The sequence below is a fragment of the Asterias amurensis genome, chromosome 5 (genome assembly GCF_032118995.1).
Source record: "Asterias amurensis chromosome 5, ASM3211899v1".
Lineage (NCBI taxonomy): Eukaryota > Metazoa > Echinodermata > Asteroidea > Forcipulatida > Asteriidae > Asterias > Asterias amurensis.
Genome location: NC_092652.1, coordinates 1,117,255 through 1,142,017, shown reverse-complemented (window position 1 = coordinate 1,142,017; position 24,763 = coordinate 1,117,255). Strand labels below are relative to the sequence as shown.

The window sequence follows — 24,763 nt, the reverse complement described above, 5'->3', positions numbered from 1 at the left end:
TGGACACTATTGGTAGTTACCCAAAATAATTTTTAGCACAAAACCTAACATGGTGACAAGTACTAGGGAGAGGTTGATAGTATAAAACATTGTGAGAAACGGCTCCCTCTGAAGTGACGTAGTTTCGATGAAGATGTTATTTGCCACAATTTGATTCCGTGACCTCGGATTTAGAATTTGAGGTCTCGAAATCAAGCAACCGAAAGCACACAACTTCAAGTGACAAGGGTGTTTTTTTTTCTTTTATTATTATCTCGCAACTTCGACGACCAATTGAGCTCAAACTTCCACAGGTTTGTTATTTTATGCATATGTTGAGATACACCAAGTGGTCTCTGACAATTACCAATAGTGCCCAGTGTCTTTAAGAGGAATATCAATTCCTCCTTCAGCTCCCCTGAGATGTTTTTGTCTTAAATATGTTCTTCTTGTAGCCCCTTACCAAGAGTGGCTTTTAGGGTTGGGGTGAACTTGCATTTTAAAACAAATAAATACAAATGTATATATACTCTTGTGTACACCTATAAACGATATAGGCTTACATTTTGCCGTAAAATATCTGGTACATTTTGCATTAGTTTAATCACAATAACAATGCTGTACACATTAGTGTAGCAACATAATTTGATTTTGCAGACAACATGCTATTTTTATCAGATAGCTACATCTTTGTACATTACAAAGGTCGTCTTGAATCTTTGTAAAGGATCTCGCCTTGTACAACACTCATCGCCAAGGGTTTTTAATGCAAATTAACTTCCTAATCTGACCTGAAGCTTGCAATCTCTTCTCTTTTTTTTCTCGACAAACATGTCTCCCCCTCCGTCGGACATTCCCGCATTAAGTCTTTCTTTGCCACCTCTCCTCTCTGTTTCCGTCCGCCTGCTCCTCTAGCCCCCAGGGGGTGTATTAGAAGGAGGAGGGGAGGAGGGAGGGAGGGTTGGTGGTTTATATTTAAACTAATAAGACAAACTTCATTCAATGAAATATCTGTCCCCGTTCGCCACTTGGCGGTGAACACGAGATACAAAAATAGTTACAATTCCTTCTAGTCATTTTACAAAAAAACTCTTCGTCTTAAAGACAAGTGTTTCTACGTAGTCACAAGTGTTTCGTATCCAGTTAATCGTTGCCATGGCGACGGGAATCTGGCTACGTCAGTCGGAGTTTGATGAATGCGTCAATGTAGTGTCTTATACAAGCTAGGTACGGGGGGGGGGGGGGGGTTCGGGTAGTTTGGAGGGACTGTTAGCTGGCCATGAGACGGGGAGGGTTTCCCGTTAGGATGCAATGAGATTCGGTCTGGCGATGGACGGAACGTTAAAGATGATTAAGTCCAGGTGACAAGAGTTTTTTATTAACTCTGCAAGTCACCCCGTTGATGGGGTCTGCCTATTAATGGGTCCGTCTTGAGTATAATCTGACACAAAGCTTTAAGTGGGTGTGAAATCATACATGAGATTGCATGTTGGACCCCCCCCCCCCACACACACACACGTATATGGTAATAAGACCAGTCTTCCCACTTGCTGCATATCTCAACATATGCATACAATAACAAACCTGTTAAAATTGGAGCTCAACCGGTCGTCGAAGTTGCGAGATAATAATAAAAAACACACTTGTCACGCGAAGTTGTGTGCGTTCATATACTTGATTTCGAGACCTCAATTTAATTCTAAATCTGAGGTATAGAAATCTAAATCGTGGAAAATTACATCTTTCTTGAAAACTACTCCACTTCAGAGGGAGCCGTTTCTCACAATGTTTAATACTACCAACCTCTCCCTATTATTCTTTACCAAGTGAGGTTTTATGCTGATAAATATTTTGAGTAATTACCAATAGTGTCCACATTGCCTTTAATCTAATGCCTCGGTCATTATAAACTACCTTTTAATCCAGTTTGATGACGGGGGGGGGGGGGGGGGGGGTACATCTTTACTCTTTCCCAAATACCAAAACAAGAAACCTAATCACCCCTGCCAACAACACGCGCAAGCAGAAGGAAAACATACGTGGATTAAATTAATTTCTACATTCGCCATTCTTGTCAAAGTTCCGGATACAGTTCTTGCAAGACAGTGTTGCATACAGTTTCACAGTGCTTGGTCTTGGTCTAAAATGAGAACCCGAAGACGTTGAGAAATGTACAGTTTGCCAAAATGAGGTTATTACAAGGAAAGCGGATGTTAGTGTAGCTTAGTGGGCCTATGTTATGCACACAAAAGTAGAACCTCTGCATGACCAATTTCAAAGAGCTCTATTAAAAAAACAAAAACAACATTCCGGCATTTTATTTTTACGTGCACGTGAAATAATAACTCATTCCCTCTGACAGATTTCAAGTTATTTGTTTTTACTTTTACAAGAACCATTCAGAGATGGACTTGGGGCGCGAGACGGTGACATGACAACATCAAAAATGACTGCTACGAGTCAAGATCAATTCTTGTGTTTTTCCAACGTGTAATTGGACCATGGAAGAACCGAGGATTCTCGATTCGTTTCGACTGTGCGAGAGAGGCACTCGTAACCGTCAGTTGTATTTGAATATCCGAACCGCGCACGTGTCGCTGCATTACATCAGTGTTTTCTATGTGATCCGTTAGACCAGATTTGTTGAGACTGTGTATGGCGTCCGCTATCGTTTCCTGCACTCTCTCAGACCCAGACCTCACTGATTGAGGGGACATACCTTCACTGTGTCGAGTGGGTAATTCAAAGCTTCTTCAAACTTACGCACAGGAAGCGCCGAAGCCTCGCCAAGGCGGTCGAATTCATCTTCTCCGCTACAGTAAAAACATCCGATTTGCACGCGCTGTGTCTTATACCCCCGGTAACATTGTCATTGCTTTGTTGTCCGTGGGAGGGATTGATTCTGTAATTTGAACTTGGAGCAATAACCTCTATTGTGGAGATGGTCTGCGACACCTGTTTGGAAAGGGCTGAGCTTAAAAGCTAGACACTTCGTGCAATGACGGCATTGTAAAATAGTAAATGGGAACCAAATCAGAACATAGCCCCGTATAACTGAACAACAGTTACGTTTTAATTGAGATGTTGCTCTTACACACTATGACCTTTACCAGGACAACTAACACTACATCAACAATGGGTAAACTTATCACGTGATCACTCACCTATAAACAATATTGATAAAACCTCAATTTGCTCACATGTGTAAAAATTCTCTCGAGTTGAATGGCTGACTATATGAAACTGATCATTCGCCAAGAAAACCTTTAGTTGTCGTATATCATGTTAAAGGAGAATACATAATTACAGGGGAGAATGTCCGGAATCAGTATCTGATGCCATCCAGTGATTGATACCCTGTAACCTACCGAAGGACATACAACTCGTTATTTCCAGGAAAGAAGAAGGAATCAAAATACGAGGTTACTGCTGCTAATGTGGGTTCAAGGATCGATGTTGTAGGCCCCCTATCTATAATTGTGTAAAAATGCGTTCGTTTTCAATTAATGGGACAGGGTTAAACATTCTCGTTGAAGGCAAAGTCCAGACATTAAAATATCACTTCAGTTATTTCTAATCAAAATTTCATTTAATAAAGTCCAAACCAATCCTCTAGAGGAATATTATTTTTAAAATATTGAGAAAATAAAACTATGAGCTGTTAAAAACTGCTTTCCAACCAAAAAGACATAGGTATAATGCAAACAAATAGTTTATGGCCTTACGTTTCGACCCTATAGCAGAGTCTTTCTCGTAGGCTGAAATACTGAAATAGCCGCATTTGAACACACTTTGCTGTTTCGATCGCAGAATTATACCGCCGTTGGGGAAATTTCCACTTATAGAAAACGAAGATACGTTACGATAAAATAACAATATTAATACTTGAAAAAAAAGAAACAATAATGTACCTCCCCCACCTTAGACAGGTTTTTCCCCCAAGCTCAACATTGCTAGGATTTGACCAAAACTTATTCATGACATAAAGATGGACTTCATTGGAAAACTACCCTTGAAGTTTTCTTGAACTGCTTTAGTTTGTTTTTATAAAAAACAAACACTATGATTTGAAAACTATGCTTTGAAATTAACTAAACGTGAGTTTATATGACATGAGTTATTTGTAATTTGTTCGTTTGGGTAATTTTGTTTTGTTCTGTTTTGTTTTTTGTTTGTTCTTGTTTTGGCTATTGTTTTTTTTTCTCTCCTTATTTTCTCCCGACTGACTCCGTAGACCGATTGAGCGATAACTGTCACAGCTTTGTTTTCGTGTATATGAGTCCCACAAATATGGCCAGTTGAAAAAATACAAAAAGAATTGTCGCCTTCTTAAATGTCATTCAATTCAGACCCCCCTTTGTCTCTACTTTTATGAATAGTATCGACAGGTATACATGTAACTTTGGAGTACAGCGAAAGTAACATTATGTAGCAGTAAGCAGGATAAATTAAGAAAAGAAAATACGAGAGAAGATGCAGAGGTCACTGAAGGAACGATAAATCAACTTGAAAATAGATAATGGATCCCTTTCATCTCTGACGTCAGAATTAACCATGCTGCCATGGTAACCGATCTGTTTTCCTTTGTGTTAACCCCCGACCGATTATTCCAACCCTTAAGTTGATAATGGTATACTGAAGATGCTTCTACTGAACCGCTCATTTCGCGGAGAAGAAATTCAGAATCCAACATTGGAACAAACCGTCTACCAAAAACGGATTAATATTTCAATTGAAATGGCATTACTCATGTAAATCATTTAGAAGACATATTCTCCACTATGATGTTAGACAGACAATAGGTTTGGTGACTGTGTTGCTATCTGCTTAAAAAATGGCAGAAACGCCGACCGATACCGACAACAACACTGATTTCAAAAAGCTGTTCAGCTGAAATTACTTCTTAAAATTTTCTTTGCTGAGCAAAAATTTAGTGGGGCCCCATCTCACCACAATAAAACTTTGGCTGGTAACCTGTTTCTCCTAAGCAACCTACATTTTCTGTGCTTAGTCAGTTTTTCTACCTACAGGGTTGATGACAGTCATTTGCGCGGGTTATAAACACTTTCAATTTCCCGTTTAATCTTAAATCCAGAGTGGAGTTGAAATAAAAACTTGTTTGCTCATTTTACTTTCCCGATATTTTGTCTTTCAAACAGACAGGTGTTTTATTTCTATTGATCGAGAGTTTCAATGTGAAACACCAATGGTGTCACTTTTAACACCAACTATTTTAACACCAACTATTGTTATTGTTTTATTAACATCTGATGACGACTCATTGAATGTAAAAAACAGGTAACTACGACGATGAAATCTTTTTCATCTTAATGGAAAACAATATTGTGAGTTAGTATAAAGGGAAAACAAACCCAACATGTATTTATTTTTTTTCTTGAATCTGCGAAACGCAATTAAGTGTATAATGAATGTTTGATGAGACATGGAGACAGCCTGGAGGACGGCCAGGCAAGCAGTCGCAGCGCCGCCTCTTGTAGCCCTGCGAGATCAAAATCTATCAAAATACCGACGAGGAGAAAGATCTAGGAAAGTAGGGGAAAAGGTTGTTGCCGTCGGGGTCGAAGTACATTTTCTGAGTTGTTTGTCCTTTTTCCCCATTTTCTTCTTCTCCCGCCCCCCCCCCCCCAAAAAAAACCACTCGATATGTTCTTAGTGTATGCTGCTCGTAGTCTCCAGGCAATTTATCTTGACCCATTTTCAATCGATATATAAAGAGAGTTTCTTGCCGATTTTGCTCAGTTCATGACCAGCCAGTATTTCTTAATTCAATTCACGGTGTTGACTTTCATTGTTACGACGAGAGCATTAATTTTGTCACACAGTGAAACGAAACGTTGGCTCATGATGTAAGAAAGAGGAACGGAGGGGGAATCAAGAAGAAAATTATCTCATGCTGTCCTTAAAAAAATTCATCCCAATCAAAGGTTCTCTTACAGGATTTGAAAGGATAAAAACACCCTTGTCTAATTTTAGCCTGACGCTTATTTTATTCAATTCAATGAAACAAACTTTATTCAATTGTATTTTGTATAATAAAATAACATGACATTGAACAATGTTGTAAATGTGTTTGAATTTTTGGACTTTAGAATTTTTTATAAACTTTGGATCTCTAACATCTCCTGACGATGCAGATGGATATTATTACGGTTGTGAAGTGACGATGGAAAGCTTTTACTGATTATGAAGCTCATACTACAGACGAAACATTTCTTGTGGAATGTCCCTGAAGTGAAGTCTGTTTTTGAGAAACCTTGTTATTCAAAACGAGATTAAGGACATTGTGTTTACAAAATAAACATTATGCAAGTTTTGTATTTTCTCATGATAACTCCGCAGATTAAGACCACGTTTTCACAGGTTTGTCATTTCATGGTTGGTCACACTTTGTTAGCTCTACCGATCTACCAAGTAGGGTCTTTAACGCACTTAAGACGACATTGGTAATTTGTCAATTACCACGTATTTGCACTTCAGTGAACAAGTATTTGCATGAAATAACAAACTGTAAAACAAAATTACGCTCATTCAGTCATATAGGAGTCATGAGAAATACAAACAACCATTATTACGTTTTTACTATTTCCAAACATTGGGTTGAATTCGCGAGAAACGTTTTTAATCAAGACCATTATACCATAAGTTTTTTAAGTTATAAGCAAATCTGTGAACATGAACTTTTCCACCTTGGCAATATCGTGTCCTTTAGCGCAATAAACAAGAGTTGTGCAAACTTTGAAGAACCAAACAATATTTTATTGGATTTCAAAAATGGATTCGTCTGGAAATCTTCTGTACGATATTCACACCTTTATCTGAAAGAAAAGAGACACTCGTCGCTGACGTGACCCCTTTAGTGGCGACAAAACTACAGTGTTATACGTTTTGATTTTGTTGTGCTTGAGGCCTTTTTAACCGTAGTATAAAGGTACATTTCCAACACTCCATAGCACTAGCTCGTGTGAGGGTTTTGGTGTTTGGTTAGGATCTATTAAAGTGAGGTTTGACTGGACACCAAAATCTTCCTGTAAGTTTCTGTGGTTCGAATAGAACCGATGCATCGCGATGGTTCCGCCAATTACCACGTTCTTTTCAGAACATCACAACTGAAACCGAGATTATGTACAAATGTGTTTCTGCAAACATCTCAACCATGCAGCTTTCAAATCCTATACTTATGTACATGGCGTAACTGCAAACTAGGTTTCATCTCCATCATGCAATGATGTTTCAAATCCTACTCATGCAGGCCTATACATGGTTTTACTGCAAACTTTCCTCCACCAGGTAATGTTTTAATTCGTTTTTGCTTTATTATTGACAAATACTGTTTTACAAACGACAGATTTCCGATCGTTGGATCTGACAAACAAAGTTCAAAACGTAATTTATATTGGACTATTGCTCTTTGAGCTATTCAACATTTATTCATCGAACAAGTTTTAATATATTTCTCAGATTCCATTTAAAATTGAAACAGTTTGTTATTAGTATGTTATCTCAGCATAGAGAGTCAGTCATCACCAATGTGACAGTAACCAGGTATTAGATAATACACAAATTATTCGCTCCGTATTGTTGTCGGTGTTTAAAAGACTTTTGAATGAAATGTTCTCATTTTACTCGATTGTTTTTAATAATTTATGCAGAAATAAAACAATAGAATGGCTCCAATACATTGCCCTTTAAACACAATTCATTGTGGCGTCTGTATGTCAGCAAACCACTCAGGTTTTTTACATTAAAATATCATTTAGACGAGCCTTGATTAGACAAACATACTACAATTGCCGTTCCCATGGCAACGGGTGGCATCTATTTTAATGCATGCCTTTTTGTGTCAGGCCTGAACTGTTTAAAGTGTAGAATATTAATAGGGTTCTTACAAGCGCGAATTCGTATACGCGTTATATACACACGGTTCAACTAAATCGATGACCATTTCCTTGACGAGACGCTGCCGTGTTTTGACCACTTAGTTTCCCATTGAATGTCCAACATGTTCGCAAAGTGTCCGTAGATCTTTAAAACAATATTTTTTCCTCGAATATGAATTGGCATGCTCGCAAATATATATATATGTATATATATATATATTTTATTTATTTATTTTTTTTTTTTTTTTGGGGGGGGGTATTTGATAATTGATGGATTTGAGATGAACCTAAATCTTTGTTTGTTGTCAAAGGTTACCAACAAATTCAAAATCATGTTTACATTTTCCCAATTTTATATGAGGTATTTTGTTCCCGATTTCCTCTTTTTGACGTATAGTTTCCCAGAGAAGGAGCGTGTTTGAAGCTAATGCATTCTGAAGTATGAGATTGTATTTCAGGGGCTCTCACCTGTGTTCAGTTTTTGTTTACGATTTTTTTATTTTTTTTATTTTTTTTTTTAAATTCCGTCATGTTCGTCGTGCGAAGCAATATCTCTCCGGGTCTTTTAAGACATTCTATCTGGTTCCTCGTATCATCTGTGATGATGGTAAATTTGCTGTTTTAAAGGCACCAGACTATGTTTTCCATCTGGCCTCGCTTTGGTAATACTTACTTGAATGAAACAAATGCAAAATAGCGACTCATGTGATGGAGGTCTCCCTAGATTACGTCAAGCCAAAATTGGATAACGACTAAATTATAAAACAAACCCGCGATCAATCATCATTATTTTAAAAGACACATACCTCTCTATGTCGTGAATGTGGAAGATGTCCAACGTAATGATTGAGAGCCACAATGACCTATCATTAGACATGCTCGAATGCTCTAATTATATTCATAGCTCGGTAACGACTTGTTTCTTTTCCGGTATCCACGAATCGTTTTGAGGTTTAACTTCTTGTAAAACACCTAAAAACCGTCACAAACGCATAGGCTGCAGGACTTTGTAATAACAAGGTTGTGGGTTCGAATCCCCAATTTAACCGCTGATGTCACAATGACTAGAACACATAAAATTATTGCCGTATAGTTACTGAATCACAATTTCTTGATCAAGTGCAATTCGTTATCATAGACGTTGAACCAGTGTTTGTATGAGAGATTAGCTGTTGCCAGCTTGGTGTTTAATAACCTCTTGTGTGAGTTTGCCGAGTTCCCTTGATAGGAAGATCATCTAAATCAAAACGCAACAAGAGAGACCAAACATAATATTATTGTTCAATTATTATACATGCTATAAGACTCAAATTCTATTCACAATTCTCAACGGTTACACGTTGCTTAGTCCAGGTATTCACATATCGTTTCGTGGTTTACTTGGTCAAATCTAAACACCACGATCACATCTCAAACACCAGAGGAACTCATATTCAGCTAATGATGCAATTACTAATGTATCAAAGATACATGACTCTTCCATCACCCAGCACGGACATTGAGTGGTTTAATCTACTCATATGAACATCAGACTGTTTGGGCTGTCAATTTAACATAATGCACCAACCTGTCTCTCATTCTAAACACTCAAGATTATAATTTCCTAGACGAGGAAGATGTTTGTCTTGTTGGAGGTAAACTTAATTAATGGATTGATGCACTTAAAGCATGCCATAAAACATCGACACCATTGTAAAGAGTCTACGTGTCTTGGTCCCTGAGTGCCTAAGTACTTATCGATGCTGATTCCCAATAGGAACAGTGGGCCAGACTACACCTTTGTTCATTGGCTTCAACACATTCATTTTCAATTTGAGCGTAAACAAGATGGCTGATCTACAGTGGATCGGGTTTATGATATCATGTCATAATATTGCTGTCAGTGACTGAATATTTATCCCTAACCATCGTTTTCGGGGAATCCCCAATCACCCCCCCCCCTCCCCACCCCCCCCCCTCGCAACCGAGCTATTTATAGAACGTTCCCTTGCTGTTTTCGGTATTGCACGTTGTGACGTTGTGCACTTGAACTCTCTTTAATCAATTCGCGAGTAACAGACATTTAGAAATAAATCTGAAGGTGCAGTCTTTTATTAGCCAATCAGACGCCAAGATAGCCTAAGGCGATGCGTTGTATGGATTCATTAATTCGGTTTTCTGGCGGGAAACACGCGTCTGTGTGAGAAGCGAACGAGGGTCTTAATGTACAGAAGGCGATGTGTTGGAGATTGTCGTTGTACACGCGAGGGACATACGGAGCAATAGTACTGTAAGATGTTTGTAGTGACGCAAGTGCTTGCCACTGACGAGCTGCCAGTGACGTGGCTTCATGAGCATTGACGCAAATGGCGCTGTTAGTCGATGCCGTATCTTCTTTGCTTGTGGTGACAGTCGCAGAACGTCCAATCGGAGGCCAGCATTTTGCCCGGAAAAGCGCTGTTTTTCACTGAGGGTTTAGTTTCTACATGCGGGGGCTGGCTGTGTTCATCTTGCATGCTATACATCTCATACCATTCTACCCTGTATATCCTAGGAGTGCACATCATTAAAGCCTGTCTACTTTTTGTTATTTGGTGATATACACGAAGGCGAATCTCTGCTCTAACTTCACAGTGCCTTTATTTTGTTTAATCGAATCTTATTCACCGAGAGAAGAAGGGTTACAATAAGGGGCGTGTCACCCCACCGGACTATTTCGGGAGCTTGTTTTTTTTAGTCGGAGTTTGGAACTTTTGGGAACTTGGTTTTTGTTTTTTAAAATGGCAAGGTGGGAACAAATGCTGTTGGTTTTGGCGCTGCTGGTTGTAGCTGTCACTAATTCGGCGCCGGTGGAAGGTAAGTGGGCAATTGAACATTTTAAATTAAAGCAACCGTTTCTCTTCTCTCCCAACTCTGTCTTTTTTGTTTAAACTTTCTCAAAAATGGTTTGATATTTTCAGATTATGAATGATTCGTATTGCAAGACGTAAGTTTTCTTTTTGAGAGTGTCAGTCCGATGTTAAAATGAGAATTTAAACTTACATGAGTCCGAGTTGTGCTTAATTGCTTTTCCTTTTTGTAGAAGATTTTACAATTCTTCAAAAGGACGCTTGAGTCGAATTGTTTTTCGTCAATCGTTTTTCTAGTCATGAAACTAGTTCCTATTTGGCAAGTGACTAATAAATGAAAAGTAAAATGTATGTTTTATTGGAACGTTGGAATGCTCAGAATATATATTTCAATAAAGACGACATCAAAACAGTTTGAAAGGTGAGTCTCACCGAGTTGACCATTGGGTGCAATTCAATAAAGACGACATCAAGACAGTTTGAAAGGTGAGTCTCACCGAGTTGACCATCGGGTGCATTGAATTTAACCTTTGACCCACGGTTGTGAACCAATTGAAGAGTAAAGCTATGCACTGATCTACAAAGTTTGTGATCAGTCTCCAAAAGTAGTCAGTTTCGTGCGTTCGTTTTCCAAGGCGCTTTGTGATTTTGCCTTACAGAACTAACTGCACCTTTAAATTAATTTTGTAAGTTTTTTTTTCAAAGATTGTTAATATCTTTAAGAATATGTTTTTGTTGTTGTTGTTGATGATGACGTTGTTGTTGTTGTTGTTGTTGTTGCTGCTATTGTTGTCGTTGTTGCTGTTGTTGTTTTTTATATTTATATATTTTTTATCCAACATTGATTCGAGTAAATCAAGTTTTGAAAGTAATGTCGCATGAGAATATTTGAATAACCATGTGATGATTGGTCCACCGTGGGTCAGCTGATTAAATGCGGCATAAATTGCTCATGGGAGAGCAAACAAAACACCAGAATTTGCGGCTGGTATTTTTTAGGATAATACTATAAGCCTCAACTTGATGCCACAAATGTGTGCGTGGGTGTGTGTGTTTACTAAAGCGTGTGCGTGCATACCAATGTTGCATTTTCCCCTGTCGATGGTTGCTTTGGGGATCCAGTGCATTAACAATGGTCTAGAGATTCAAAAACCTGTGTGAGGTTTTACAAATTCCATCGGCTGTAGGCCTTTTATGTTAATTTTGAAGCTGGCAAGCCAGGAAGATGTTCTTTCTTTGCTAAAACAAGTTAAACATATTATTGTATTCATGGACAGCTTGGGGAAAAACTTGTATATAACCATCCATCTGGGTCCAGTTTTACAGTAGCGCGAGTTTCTGACCGTGGGTTGACTGTGGGTTGACTCGAACCTTCTACCCACCCACGCTCTAAAGTGGTTGACCGTAAACACTCGACCGTGTGAGATTTCCTGTAGCGTTAGTGTTCAGTCCCCGGTTAGCGGGAAAAGTGTAAGTTTAGGTAATAACAATCCGGGCAGGAGGAACCTCAATAAACTCATCAGAAGCAATCCTTGTTTAATTTAAACAACCTCAAGACTTAAGATGTTGCTCTTATATTCACACAAAAAAAGGTTTTATTCCATGAGGGAGTGTAACAAAAATTATGTAAATTTTAAGACAACATGCAACGCAGCTCTTAGATCCAACAAATGCTAACACGAGCTGTCGCGTGGACAACCAAACATTGTTGGCACTGATTAAATTAGGATGCTGAGTCAGGCATGCGGCATATATCACTGGCAGACCACGACAAATCAAATCAAAATCAAGAATTCATAGCTAATAGAATTTGAGAAGTGTTTGGAACTGGGGTGTCGATGGGGAGTGTGTCGATCAGCTATGTCGAGAATTATGCAATCATCAACACAATATGAGACCACGTACTAATTTATACAAAGCAAGGTTTATAAAGCGAATGGAATTCGACATAATATATGAGTGGGAAAGAAACACGGTTTGAAACTGACATGGGGGGGGGGGGTAGTCGAACGGGATTGTGTCGACCGGGTGTGTCGACCACGTGTTACGACCGCATCATGTGATGTATCATGAACACCGTGCAACCCCGACCTATCAAACAAAATCAAGTATAAATAGCCGGTGGTTTTGATAGAATCTTTTTGGTGGAAATGACGTGTTACTGTTAGGGAGTGGAGATGTCGACTACAGCGTGACTCGGCTTAGTCTTGTCAAACGATCTGTCTCTCAGAAATCCTGCAAAGCATTTTTTGTTTTTCTGCTCTGACCTTCGTAAAAGATTTTCACAACCCTCTCCAAGATTCTTTCTTGTGATCTATCGGCTAATATGATCGAAAGTCAAAAGATTAGGGTTTTTGAAAACTGGAGGACGGGAAGTTATTTGGCTCTCCAAATCGAACGAGTAATTATAGAAATGTTAACCAAACATACTAAAAAGTGAAAAAATATAGAATTAGCTGTTGCAAACAACTTACCCAGAAGGACCGATGTTATAAATGCAAAAAGTATTTAAAGGAACACGTTGCCTTGGATCGGACGAGTTGGTCTATAAAAAGCGTTTGAAACCGTTTGTTATGAAATGCATATGGTTAGAAAGATGTTTATAAAGTAGATTATAATGATCCACACAAGTATCACTCAAAATTGCACGTTTTTCATTATACGTCGCGAACTAACACGGAGTCAAAATGGAGTCAAAAATTTGACTCCCATAAATGGCCGACCGTGTTACTGGACGAGGTAAAAGGAAAACCACGCAACTTCGAGGGATATTTGTGTAGATCATTGTATTCTACTTTTACAACATCTTTTTAACCATACCGATTTTATAAAAAACTGTTACAGGACGCTTTTCAAAGACCAACTCGACCGATCCAAGGCAACGTGTTCCTTTAATGGTCTGACGTTTCGACCCTAGCACAGTAATTTCTCGAAACCATAAAGTATGTCGAATTGTAGCTTAACTACACACCTCCGAAGGGAAAAGGAAAGGAAAATGCAACTTTAACGACATTAAGCATTGATGTATACAATACGCTCCAGTTATCTTTAGGAGGCAAATATCTTTTAACATTAAAAATGCACCCGATCAGCCTTTCTGTGCTTAATAATACACTTGCCCTTTCAACGAAAGACGAATAGAGAAAACATGAAAAACAAGTTTTATACGTTCATACGAGGGACAAGGAAAGTGCGTGGTGACGTTTAAACACCAATCTCCCTGTGATCCATGGATTATAGAAGGTTAATGTTCAAACTCGAGGGCGGGAGATGGGACTGAATTAATTATTGATACGGATATGCATAACATGAATGGAAACTGAGTTTTCCACAGGGAATATAATTCCGGCTCAGACGGAACTATGACGTCTACAAATAGAAGTATAATCGAATTGAACAACAAATAAAGCTCTCTCGGTTTTGGCTGGGCGTCAATTAAATGTAGGACTAGATGCAACTCCAAAATCTCTATAGATTGAACACAACACATCCAGACTATAAAGCCTAAATCTATGTATAGCCTAAAACCTAATAATAACAATAAAACCATTCTTATATAGCGCATATCACCGTGAGGTCCCTATATTTAATTAAAGCCTGGGCTAAGTTTAGGGACAGAGTTGTTACTATATTTTAGGCTAAGTTAAGGTACAGTGTAGTCTAATGCAGGTAGGCTTTATGTATGTACACGTGATAAAATTGTGGCTACATTAAGGCTTGAGCTACGTATAAGGTTAAAGGTCGTCACTAAATGGTCCTCCCATGAAGTAGGAGTAATTACCTGTACATAAATATATAGTTATGCAGAAAATCATTCGTGAAACTAGATTTCTCATTCAGGTGAACGATTTAACTTGAGTCACCGTTGGATTGCCATCGTGTATTACATTAACATCTACCGGGATGTTGATTTCCACCCAAAATGAGGGAAATTCCCATATATGTTTTGACAGAAGAAAATGACTTGGAGTCAAATCACCGCATGTCACGACGCTGGAATATTAAGAAGGTCCTGTCACGTCATTCAACACTCTCTTTAGATACTAATTAACAGAGACAATCTCCTCTATCAACCTCCAACCAATGACTGCAATAATCAACTCCCTTTTCTCTTCAACTCCTTCTGGATAACCAACTCACTTATCGTTGATTGTACGCTATTGAAATCGCTTGAATGGCCCAGAAAATACCTCTTTGTCAATTTCGTAATGACTGAGCATGAAATTAAGAACTATTGCTTTTAAAGTTCCGGTAAATCATTGATAGTAACATTAAAGATATTCATTAAAAAAAAAACTTAAAAAAAAACCAGAAACTGTTTTTAAACTGGTTCGTATTAATTGTTTATTTATTTATTTATTTATAATATTTATTATTTATTTTTATTTATTCTTATTTTTTTTTTTTTTTTTTGGGGGGGGGGAGTTTTTTTTTTTTTTAAGTTAGCTCACACTAGTGCCAACTGTCTTGATCATTTCCATCTATGAATCTTCGATATGGGAAACACTTCCAACCAGTGACTATATTCTCTCTGATCGATATTGATTTGTCAGTTTGGCATGGTTACGTACCGAACGTACAATCAATATCTGACGTGACACCGTTTTTCAACATTAATCATTTTCTCAACGATTTGACCGCACAATTATTTGAAAAGAAGTAAATATTAAAAATGTGCAGTATGTCGATTGAACAATAGCTTTTAAGGATTCCAGTGTGTATCAATGAGCAGACTATTGTGTCTCTAGGTGTCATTTTGGTACTATAATCTCAAGTATTGTCAAATATCCATAAATAATGCATCACTCCATCAGTGCCTAACCAAGGCTAATATTATCCTGCACAGGTAATTGTGCACAGGCGCCATAACAAGGACAGTATTTGACATAATCATCTCAATCACTCAGTGATTGTCTGAAACTGATTCATTTGTATAATGTCTTGTTAAGCCATATCATTCAGAATTATGTCATGTTTTTGATGTTTTTGATGCTGTTGTTGTTTTGTTGTTGTTGCTGTTGTTTCTCTTTCTACATGGATTTCGAAACGGCTGTCGTTGTCGGTGTCGTTGCTGCTGCTGCTGATGCTAGGTTTTTTTAATGTCTTTTATGTTGATACAACAGGGGTGGAGAAGAATCCCACAACAAACCTCAAGCAATGTTGTATGGATTCTGCCTTATAATAATAATGGTTGTGTGACTAGCCCTCGCTAAGAAATTAATATAGACGATGCCGTGTTGTCGTTTCAAGCTTTGAAATAACAATGAAGTACAACTAACTGCCCAAAGCACATTGACTCGTATGGATAGTGAATAGAGTTATGTTTCATTATGATTGAATAAGAGAGCAAACCAAGATGAGCCACAGTGCAATTTGAGACTCTTCAAGACATAATATCTTGCATCTTTATTTCATCATCTTGAGGCAAGGCTTGTGTGGTATTGTCTCCTCCTCCAACCGTTTGTACAAGAGTCTTGCTCAGACAGCTACGAACACATGTTGTATATAGCTAAAACATGAGAGGTTTACAATGCTTTGATGTGATTTGATAGCTGTATTGATATGAATTCAATATCAATCTATAATCATCAAGAAGAATATTATGCCTACAACAGAAAGTGATACAGTAAGCACAATTGTGACCGTGGCGTCTACTAAAGCGCAGGACCGTCAATGTAGCTCATTGTGATATGGGCACCCAACCTGGCCCTAAATGTAGCCTGGGCTTCACATAGTTGGGCTGAACTAACGGGCCTTCATTTAGGTCTCAGGCTACACCAACCACAATACATTCAATCGACACTTGGTAATTGACTTTTAAAAACATGGCTTCTTCAAAACTCTGATGATTTTTGTTAACTGAATAAAGATTATGTTACGACACTATTCAACTATAATGAGATAAGCCTATTTAGGTGACTGCCTTTTTATCGAACAAAATGAACCCCAAGTTTCATCCGCAGCTGTAATAATAATACACAATATTCTTTATCCCCGATGCCAATTTATCATCTATTAAAAACAAGTGGTTTGCTAACTGTCATTATACGCGCTTAAAGGTCTCCGTAAGAAAAGAAAAAAGGAAAAAAAATACGAACACAAAAGAACGATCTTAACAGCTGCCATTAGGGTTCGGCTTTTGCCAAAATTTCTAGTTAATGTGTTAATTTATTCATTGCACATCAAGCAGCAGACGGTGAGGAAATATTTATTTATAGGAAGGCAACCCCTACAAGGTGAAACCCACGTAACCATGAATGTCCTGAAAAACCCAATCCACTATCCGATCTGAGACGGGAGAGACTGCTGAACCAACACGAAACTCCCTTGAATTTTACATGGAAGCCCCCAAATAGCATTGAAATATCTCGAGGTTTGTCGTCTTCTTTCGTAGAAAGATGCAAAGGTTTTGCCTTGATGCTCGTTATACCGAAATACGTGAGCGAATAACGAGCCAGCACGAAAACGGAAAAACATATTCCCCCTTTAAAATAATAAACCATGATCTTCAACCGAGTGGAGTCACCCCTTCGCTTTGAATAACGAACCAGTAACTTGATTGACATAAACCGTGGATGCACCTCTTTCAAATATTTACTGAGAGAAATGAAGTTCTGCCTAGACGTCTCCACAGCAATCCGTCAAAACAACGGTGCTGCTCCGCCGCTATTATCGTGTACGTGTAGCGCATGCAATGTGCCCACCGCCGCTATATCGCGACCTGAAGTGAAAACCCGTCGCTATATCGCGTTCGTGTGTAGAATATTCGTCGCTATATCGAACAAGTGCCGCTATATCGCGTAAGATACGTGTAGTAATGATATCCGTCGCTATATCGCGTATACTAGAGCGGATACGGCCGGTGTCGGATGCAATTGTGTCCGCCATGCAATACTGTCTGCTCCGGACACTTTTGCATATGCAATCGTGTCCGGGGCTATGCAAAAACCGTCCGGCGGACATAATGACCGTACATGTATGTGCGCGTGCAACTGAACCTACGTATTTCATTATGCAGCATGTGTATTATATCATAATAATTGCAGCGAATACCCAATGGCCGAATATTTCACATGTCTTTCAAAAAATTGCGAACGTGTTCCGTCGACCAAGGGCGTTTAATTTACTGCAACGGTTTTGCACGGGGCAGACACAACTGCATGTGCAAATGTGTCCGGGCGGACACAATTGTATTATGCAGCAGCGTCCGGGCAGACACGATTGCATATGCAATACAGTCCGGATAGCATTGCATAGAGTACATAATTGCACTGTGACACGGCGTGCCTCGCTGTATGCATCTTATAGCATGCTTTTGGATCCATGTCGAAGTCTCGCGCGTTCGATCTTCACGCGTTAGAGTCCGTGGTTTTGTTTCCATCACACGTTCAAGTCACGTTTGGGGTTCCCAAGTTTATGTTCAATGCGAATGAGACTAGCACTGTTTTGAAATAGTAGTCACAAAAATAATAAAATGCAAATTACAAATAGCAATAATAGCGCAGCATATCTGCGTTATTATACAACATTTATTACACAATAGTCTCATTTATAGAGGAGTAAAACAATCGAATAATTCCCCAAAACCAATGTACAGGCGTTCACTTTAATGATCAAAATGATTGGTCATTTTCGGAAAACCTAATAATCGAACCGTTAGCACGCGACCTCTTTGTTAAACGCCAGACCATTTTGCACTCTATGCTATTCAATTTTACATGACAATTATTTCATGGTTTGGCAACTATAATATGAAATCAGAAATTAGCTGTTGCAAATTGCTTACCAACTGATAGAGCATATGAAATAAATGCAAACAGTTAATGGTCTGGCAATCGACCATAGCAGAGTCTTTCTCGAAGGCTAATAATGACAACACAACAAAACATATTAATGTGACATGAAAAGAGAGACATTAAGAAGAAAGCAAAGAAGAAGCCGAGAGTGAACAATGAAAATAACAAACCTGTGAAAAGTTAAGCTCAATCGATAGTCAAAGACACGAGAAACGAGTGAAAAACCTCTTCAGAGTTAATTTCAAACCTTGAGATAAAGGTTCGTGGGATCAAAGTATTGTTTTACCTATTTCTAAAAAATAAATAGAATTTCAAGCAAATTTTGTGAACATTTATACTTTTTCTTGTTATCAATGATCGGCTCATCCTTTAATGTAAAAATTGACCCAATACAAACCTCGTCAATTCTCCTTGGGCCCAGAAACATGAAATATTTATAAAAAGATAGTGTATACATTAATAGCCTCTAGCTGAATTTAACTCGATGTGTCTTGAAATCTCACTGCACTGGTTGAATTTCTATATAGTATAACAAAAACCACTAGCAATATGCGCTCGTAGCTTTATCTCAGATAAGAAACTGAAATTACGTTAACACGGACCCCTGTATTTCATGGGATTACCAGGTATAATTGAAAATCCACAATTACCATGTAGAGTACAACAATGACGAGAAAGTGTGCTGTTATTACACCCCGGAATATTGCCATTTTGTATCCATAATGGAAAATAGAGTAAAACTAACCCGTAGGGATTTGTGCATAAAACCTCTCGGTAGGCTATCTCTTTATAATCTACTATTATACAGCAGCGGTAGTGTTGAGACGCGGTAGGCATCTTGGCGAGAATCATTCATATTCCTGAGTTACGAGGAGAATCAAAGCGGTAGTTGGTTATAGATATCAAGTGTCAATCCATTGATGCAATTAATTATTGCTTGAAAAGCGAACCTATTATCCAGCACCCCCCAATCACCGTAAACAGAATCTTGACCCGACCTAAATCAGAGTATAGAAGGTAGTTTCTTAGTCGTCTCGTGATATTGGCGGGAAAGGTACATGCTTTTTATGTTGTGACTTTTGTTTACAATGCATGCTCTTCCTAAATTTAAATTTTGCTTGTGACTCTCGTATGCGACCATCGTCTGAGTCCTGATTCTGCCGTAAACATGCAGGTATTGCTTAAAGGTGCTTGATTTTGGCGATGACCCAAAATAAAATGGCGAAAATTCTAACCGGAAGCCTACGCTCATTATTAAGTTGGTAATGATAGTAACATTATGCGAATATATAATTTTGTCTGAAGTGTCCCTATTGATTATAAATCGATTCATATAATGTCAAAAGTGTTGAATCACAGATCACTAAGGTGACTTTTGTATAATATTCAAATTGTCGTGGTATCCGTTTGTCATTGCTGTGGCTAAAGAGTTGGTTGGTATCCACGGTCACCTTGCCCATAGATAGATTCGACGTTCGTGTCAAAATACCGTGACTTTTTGCTGAGCTTTTTTTCTCGGCAGCAGACACTGTATTTAACTGAAAGGTCGACAAATGACTTTTATTGTATCTTACTTTATAACGTTGCCCTATAAATCAGCATTACGTTAGTCAAAATCAAATGGTTATTCTATTGTATTCATTATTGAACAAAATACTAAGGCAGAGGTGACTGAAACTGTGAAAATAGATACATGAATAAGGTGGTATTCGGTTCATACCCCCTTTCTCGTGGGTCTTTCATGTTCGATGGTATGCCTGAATGCTACAAAACTACGGTGCTGACGAAAACATCCAAGTAAGGCTAATCCGAGGTCTAATATTTTAACTTCAAGGGGTTGAGCCGTGCCTCCTTGTCGGTGTATAGGATATAATATAAAGTCCTTCCATGATCAATATGTCCTTCCAGATCAATTAAAAATAAATACTTAATGCCACTAAGTTAATTAATTACACAAACACTAGCGTATAATTGTTTCGGCAATCTGACTTCATAAACTTACATGAATTAAAGTCATGTTGACGCCATGAATGTGCGCACTGCCCTACCATAGGGCACCAGTGTGCAACAAAGACAACAAATAAACAACATATAAATGGTGAGTAACTCTTTACAGATTATGCATTCAACAACCAAAGCACTTAGTACTCATTATTGCCACAGCGATTGTTAATTGATATAACTGCATCATTGAAATAATTGCCCCATATGGTTTTTCAAAGTGTTGTTTATAAAATGGACATGAAAAACAATGGTGTATAGGTCCTACCCATGGTTGTGGTTATGCACATTATTGACATCGATGCAAGATTACAATTCTCAAACGGAATTCCTCCCTGTGGAAAATTGGCTCCACTTTAGCCAATTTAGGCGGGAGAATTCTCATGGGTCTCGGCACGCAAGGTTTATACAGCTTTGCCTTGTAAACAGTCAGCTAACACCATGGAAACCTCCATACTGCACTTGTAATTGCCACTGTCAGGAATTTATACTGAGAGAAGCTAATTTTGTCTACGATCAGAATCGTATACCGCACCCATGGCAGAGAACTGTTTTAAGGTTATATAAAAAATATTTTGCTATTGTATTTTTGGAGGGGTGGGGGGGGGGGGAGATTGCTTATTCAAAAACAAAAATTGTAGTAGTTTTTTGTTTTCGGGTGTCGTTTGGTGCTTACCCGAAAGGCATTTTAGCTGTAGCGTGTGATGTGTATTATTAAAATCAATTTTCCTTTTGTTTGGTGCGACTGTTGTAGGTGTCATTTGAATTATTGAAAGTTTGGTGCTTGTGAAACATCATATTTGGCCGTGCTGGATAATCGATGGTTAAACCGCAATTTCTTTAAAACTACTCACTGCACAGCAGGCAGTGAATATCGCTGTTCGTTCGATTTTATGCAAACGAAAAGTTGCTGTACTTCTGGGCAGCGTCGATACACCGAGTCAATCCAGTCTGACTTCAAACACGATTTTGTGGCAATATTGCAGCATGTGTTTTTCCAGATCTACGCGGAAAATCAACTCTTGATGGGGTTGTTTTTGATATGTCTTAATTAGTATGATGTGTTTATTTGTAAAGCTGCGGGATTGCAATTATATCATTGTGCTCTAGAGGGGAAAGAAACAAATCACAAAAACAACAGTGACGATGTATAAAATTAGGATCATTTGAAACTTTGCATGCCGGGAGCACTTCTTTGATTCGTTATTTACTTTTTTTATGCCTTGCCGTTCAGTTATACTTTATAAGTTACTTTCTGTGCTGATTTGGAGGTTTTGGAAAACAAAAGAACTGATTTAAACTAATATCCAGGAGAGGTTTGCAGTGTAGCACCATGTGTAAATCTTATGGGTAGTATAGGTTCTGAAAGGAACCGGTAATTGACTATACCCGGTTGATTCAACTACATATAAATGTAATGCAACAACATCCAGTCGTATTTATCCTGTTTTCTCAACTATTCCTCTGTTGAAGGTGTATAGTGCAAAGGCCTATGCCCGATGGATAATTTAGTCATGCCCCCATGTGACATATCCTATGTAATCCCCACTGACCGCCAGTAATTGACTGGCGAAACGCAACCCTCATGGGCCCACATGTTTCAAGACAATAAATAAAGTTAGTCTTCTCCTAAGGCGGAGTTATGTGTTCACCGATCCTGTTTCTGTATAAATATCATATTGTCCCTGCTAGTCTTTGTGCAAAAATCCCTGCGGACTTCGCTTACATTTTGCTCACTGTCCTGCCATAGGACAACTGTAATTCTAACCAATCATTCTCCTCTACAAGACCATGCCGGGTTTTTTTTCTCTCCTTTTTGCCGCCTTTTCTTAGATTGCTTGAAACACCTTCCATCTCTGCCTTTTTAAGGTTTGGAATTAACAGTGGCAACTTGTCAGCATTACACTGTCTGTATAGATACCCACGAGGACACCCTAATTCGTTCGCAAAGTCTCGGCTTTCTTCCCGCTGTGGGTTTAAATTGCTGATGTATTCACAGCCATGCGGGGATACAACTCAAGACAAGCTCCACGTATTGGAAGACATTATGTTGGGCTCCCTGACCACTTATTAACACAATCGCTCTCGTTAATCACACCTAATCGAGCGGTAACAGACTGTTATTTTGTTTTGCTCATATCAAGGCCCGTTTCAAGGCACTGGGCACTATTGGTAATTACTCAAAAAACTGTCAGCATAAAAACGGTAAAGGCAGGGCGGAATCGCCAAGTTGATCGAGTCCTTGCTCTAGGGTCGAGTCTGTGTTTTACGGATCTGTGCATAATAGTGTACTCTGTAACTGTGCATAATAGTGTACTCTGTAACTCAATAGTCTTGCACGACTGCATGGACCATTAACGGAGAACACATGATATGTTAGGGTGACACTGTCAATTATTCAGCAGCATAGTGTTTCATCAATGTCGATGTTTTAATTGATAGGTTGAAGTGACACGGATTGTTTTTGATCAGTGGCTAAAATGAGGCAAACACAGTTCTAGACACTCAATACAACCATAATTAACACCGTACCACCAACAACTACTTCAACAATAGCACTAACTAGAGAACAATAACATCATTGTCAACAACGCAACAATAACGTCAAATTGGGTGAATAAAGGACCAGTGGACAAAATGTTCATTCGCGGGGGGGGGGGGGGGTAACTGCCCTCTTAATTGGGCAAAAAAGCGGTGAGAATTCGGTCACAACACGAACATTTGGACAGAAAGAGCAAACAAGATATTATACCCGGTATTGGAAAAAAGGTATTGTTGTGTTTTTACCCAACCATATCCCAGCCCCCTTAATGAAAGATATAAAAATAAGGTCATGCTTTGAGTTCCCTGATTGGCTATATAGTTGTCTTGCCTAGATGTAAGCCCGATCAGCAGACGTGTATATATCGTAATAAGTAAAACACACAAACACCCTGAAAGTTCAATTATTCAAGAACAATTATCAAATGCAACAGTTTAATAACGTCTGTTCATTTCCCAGTCTACCATTATAACAAATTCTCATAACTTCTCTTTATTCATTTCGCAATATTAGCAACTACCATTAGCGACAATTTGGAGCATCTTTCCCCTCACAATAATGACTGCAGTCAACTCGAAATTAAAGATATCTTCCCCTGACTGCAGAAAAAAAGAGATGTGTCGAAAGATACCTGGGTTATTATTATTTGCGAACCACTTGCGTCTTGCATTTATAGTCAAGTAAAACAAAACCCATATAATGTGTCTATATAGTATCATTATTTTATATTAAGTTATCTTTTGTTTTTCTAAACTCTATTCTTTCTGGACTCTTCACCCTCGTGCCATTTACCGACTTGAGTTTTCTCGACAACGTGACGCCATCGTAGAGAGCTGGAAACCGTTCGCTTTAGAACCGAAACCCGCAATTACCATGGCGATGCGGATATGCCGTGAATTATAAGAAACGAGCATCCATATAGGCCTAGATGCGTGGGAATAAAAAACGCGGCTGTTTGCTGTAATTTGGTATGCATGAGGATAACAGCTCGGCATCGAAAAAGCTTGCTCTGGAATATTTCATAATGGTGTCGCGAAAACATTTTAACCCTGTTTTACAAAGTGAGTTATTTCACCAGAAGAAATACTTTATAATTAAAGAAGCACTGCAGCTATTAAACATGTTTTACATGTTCAGAAGTGATTGCATTTAAAGAAATGCGGTTTTAGAGAGAGGGACTCAACATATTTAAATTTAATAAACGTTTCTGCACGAAACATCTCTATAAGATTGTGTATTCTAATTGTGGAATAAACTTCCTTCGTGATTGACATAAACTCTCCAGATTTACGCCGATATCTCAAAAACGCTACCACCTTATTGAAATAACTGTTTACATGTAAGTTGCTGATGTACACATTATAATAAAGGACTGAAGCAACCAAAAGGATCCTCAATCCAAAAATACATTTTGCCTTTAAGACAAATGAAATACTAAAATAATATGTCAGCATGAATGTGCTTATGAAAGCGGCGCTCAGTTTAACCGATTCTCGGGAGTGAAACTTGGGCAAATTACTCTGAGTTTATTTTTTATATCATTACTAGAAAAGAGAACTGACAGATAATCGATCTGAATGGATAATGGACGCCCACGTTTTAGATGCACGCTACAACCCCCCCCCCCTCACAATCACCTACTTTGTCATTCTTTGCTGTCTTTTTGAATATTCTGAAGCCATTGATTTTTAGCTGACGGGACATGCCATTTTTTTGGAT

The 24,763-nt window shown here is 38.5% G+C and overlaps 1 protein-coding gene across 1 annotated transcript in view; it reads left to right on the top strand.

Annotated features, from left to right (window-relative positions):
- Positions 1–10,332: 10,332 nt before the first annotated feature.
- The window catches only part of LOC139937772 (uncharacterized), a 44,113-nt gene continuing 29,682 nt past the window's right edge, over positions 10,333–24,763 (top strand). Inside the window, exon 1 of the mRNA XM_071933077.1 lies at positions 10,333–10,712. Coding sequence (XP_071789178.1) covers positions 10,637–10,712 — 76 coding nt within the window. The 5' untranslated portion in view covers positions 10,333–10,636. The remainder of the gene's footprint in view (positions 10,713–24,763) is intronic.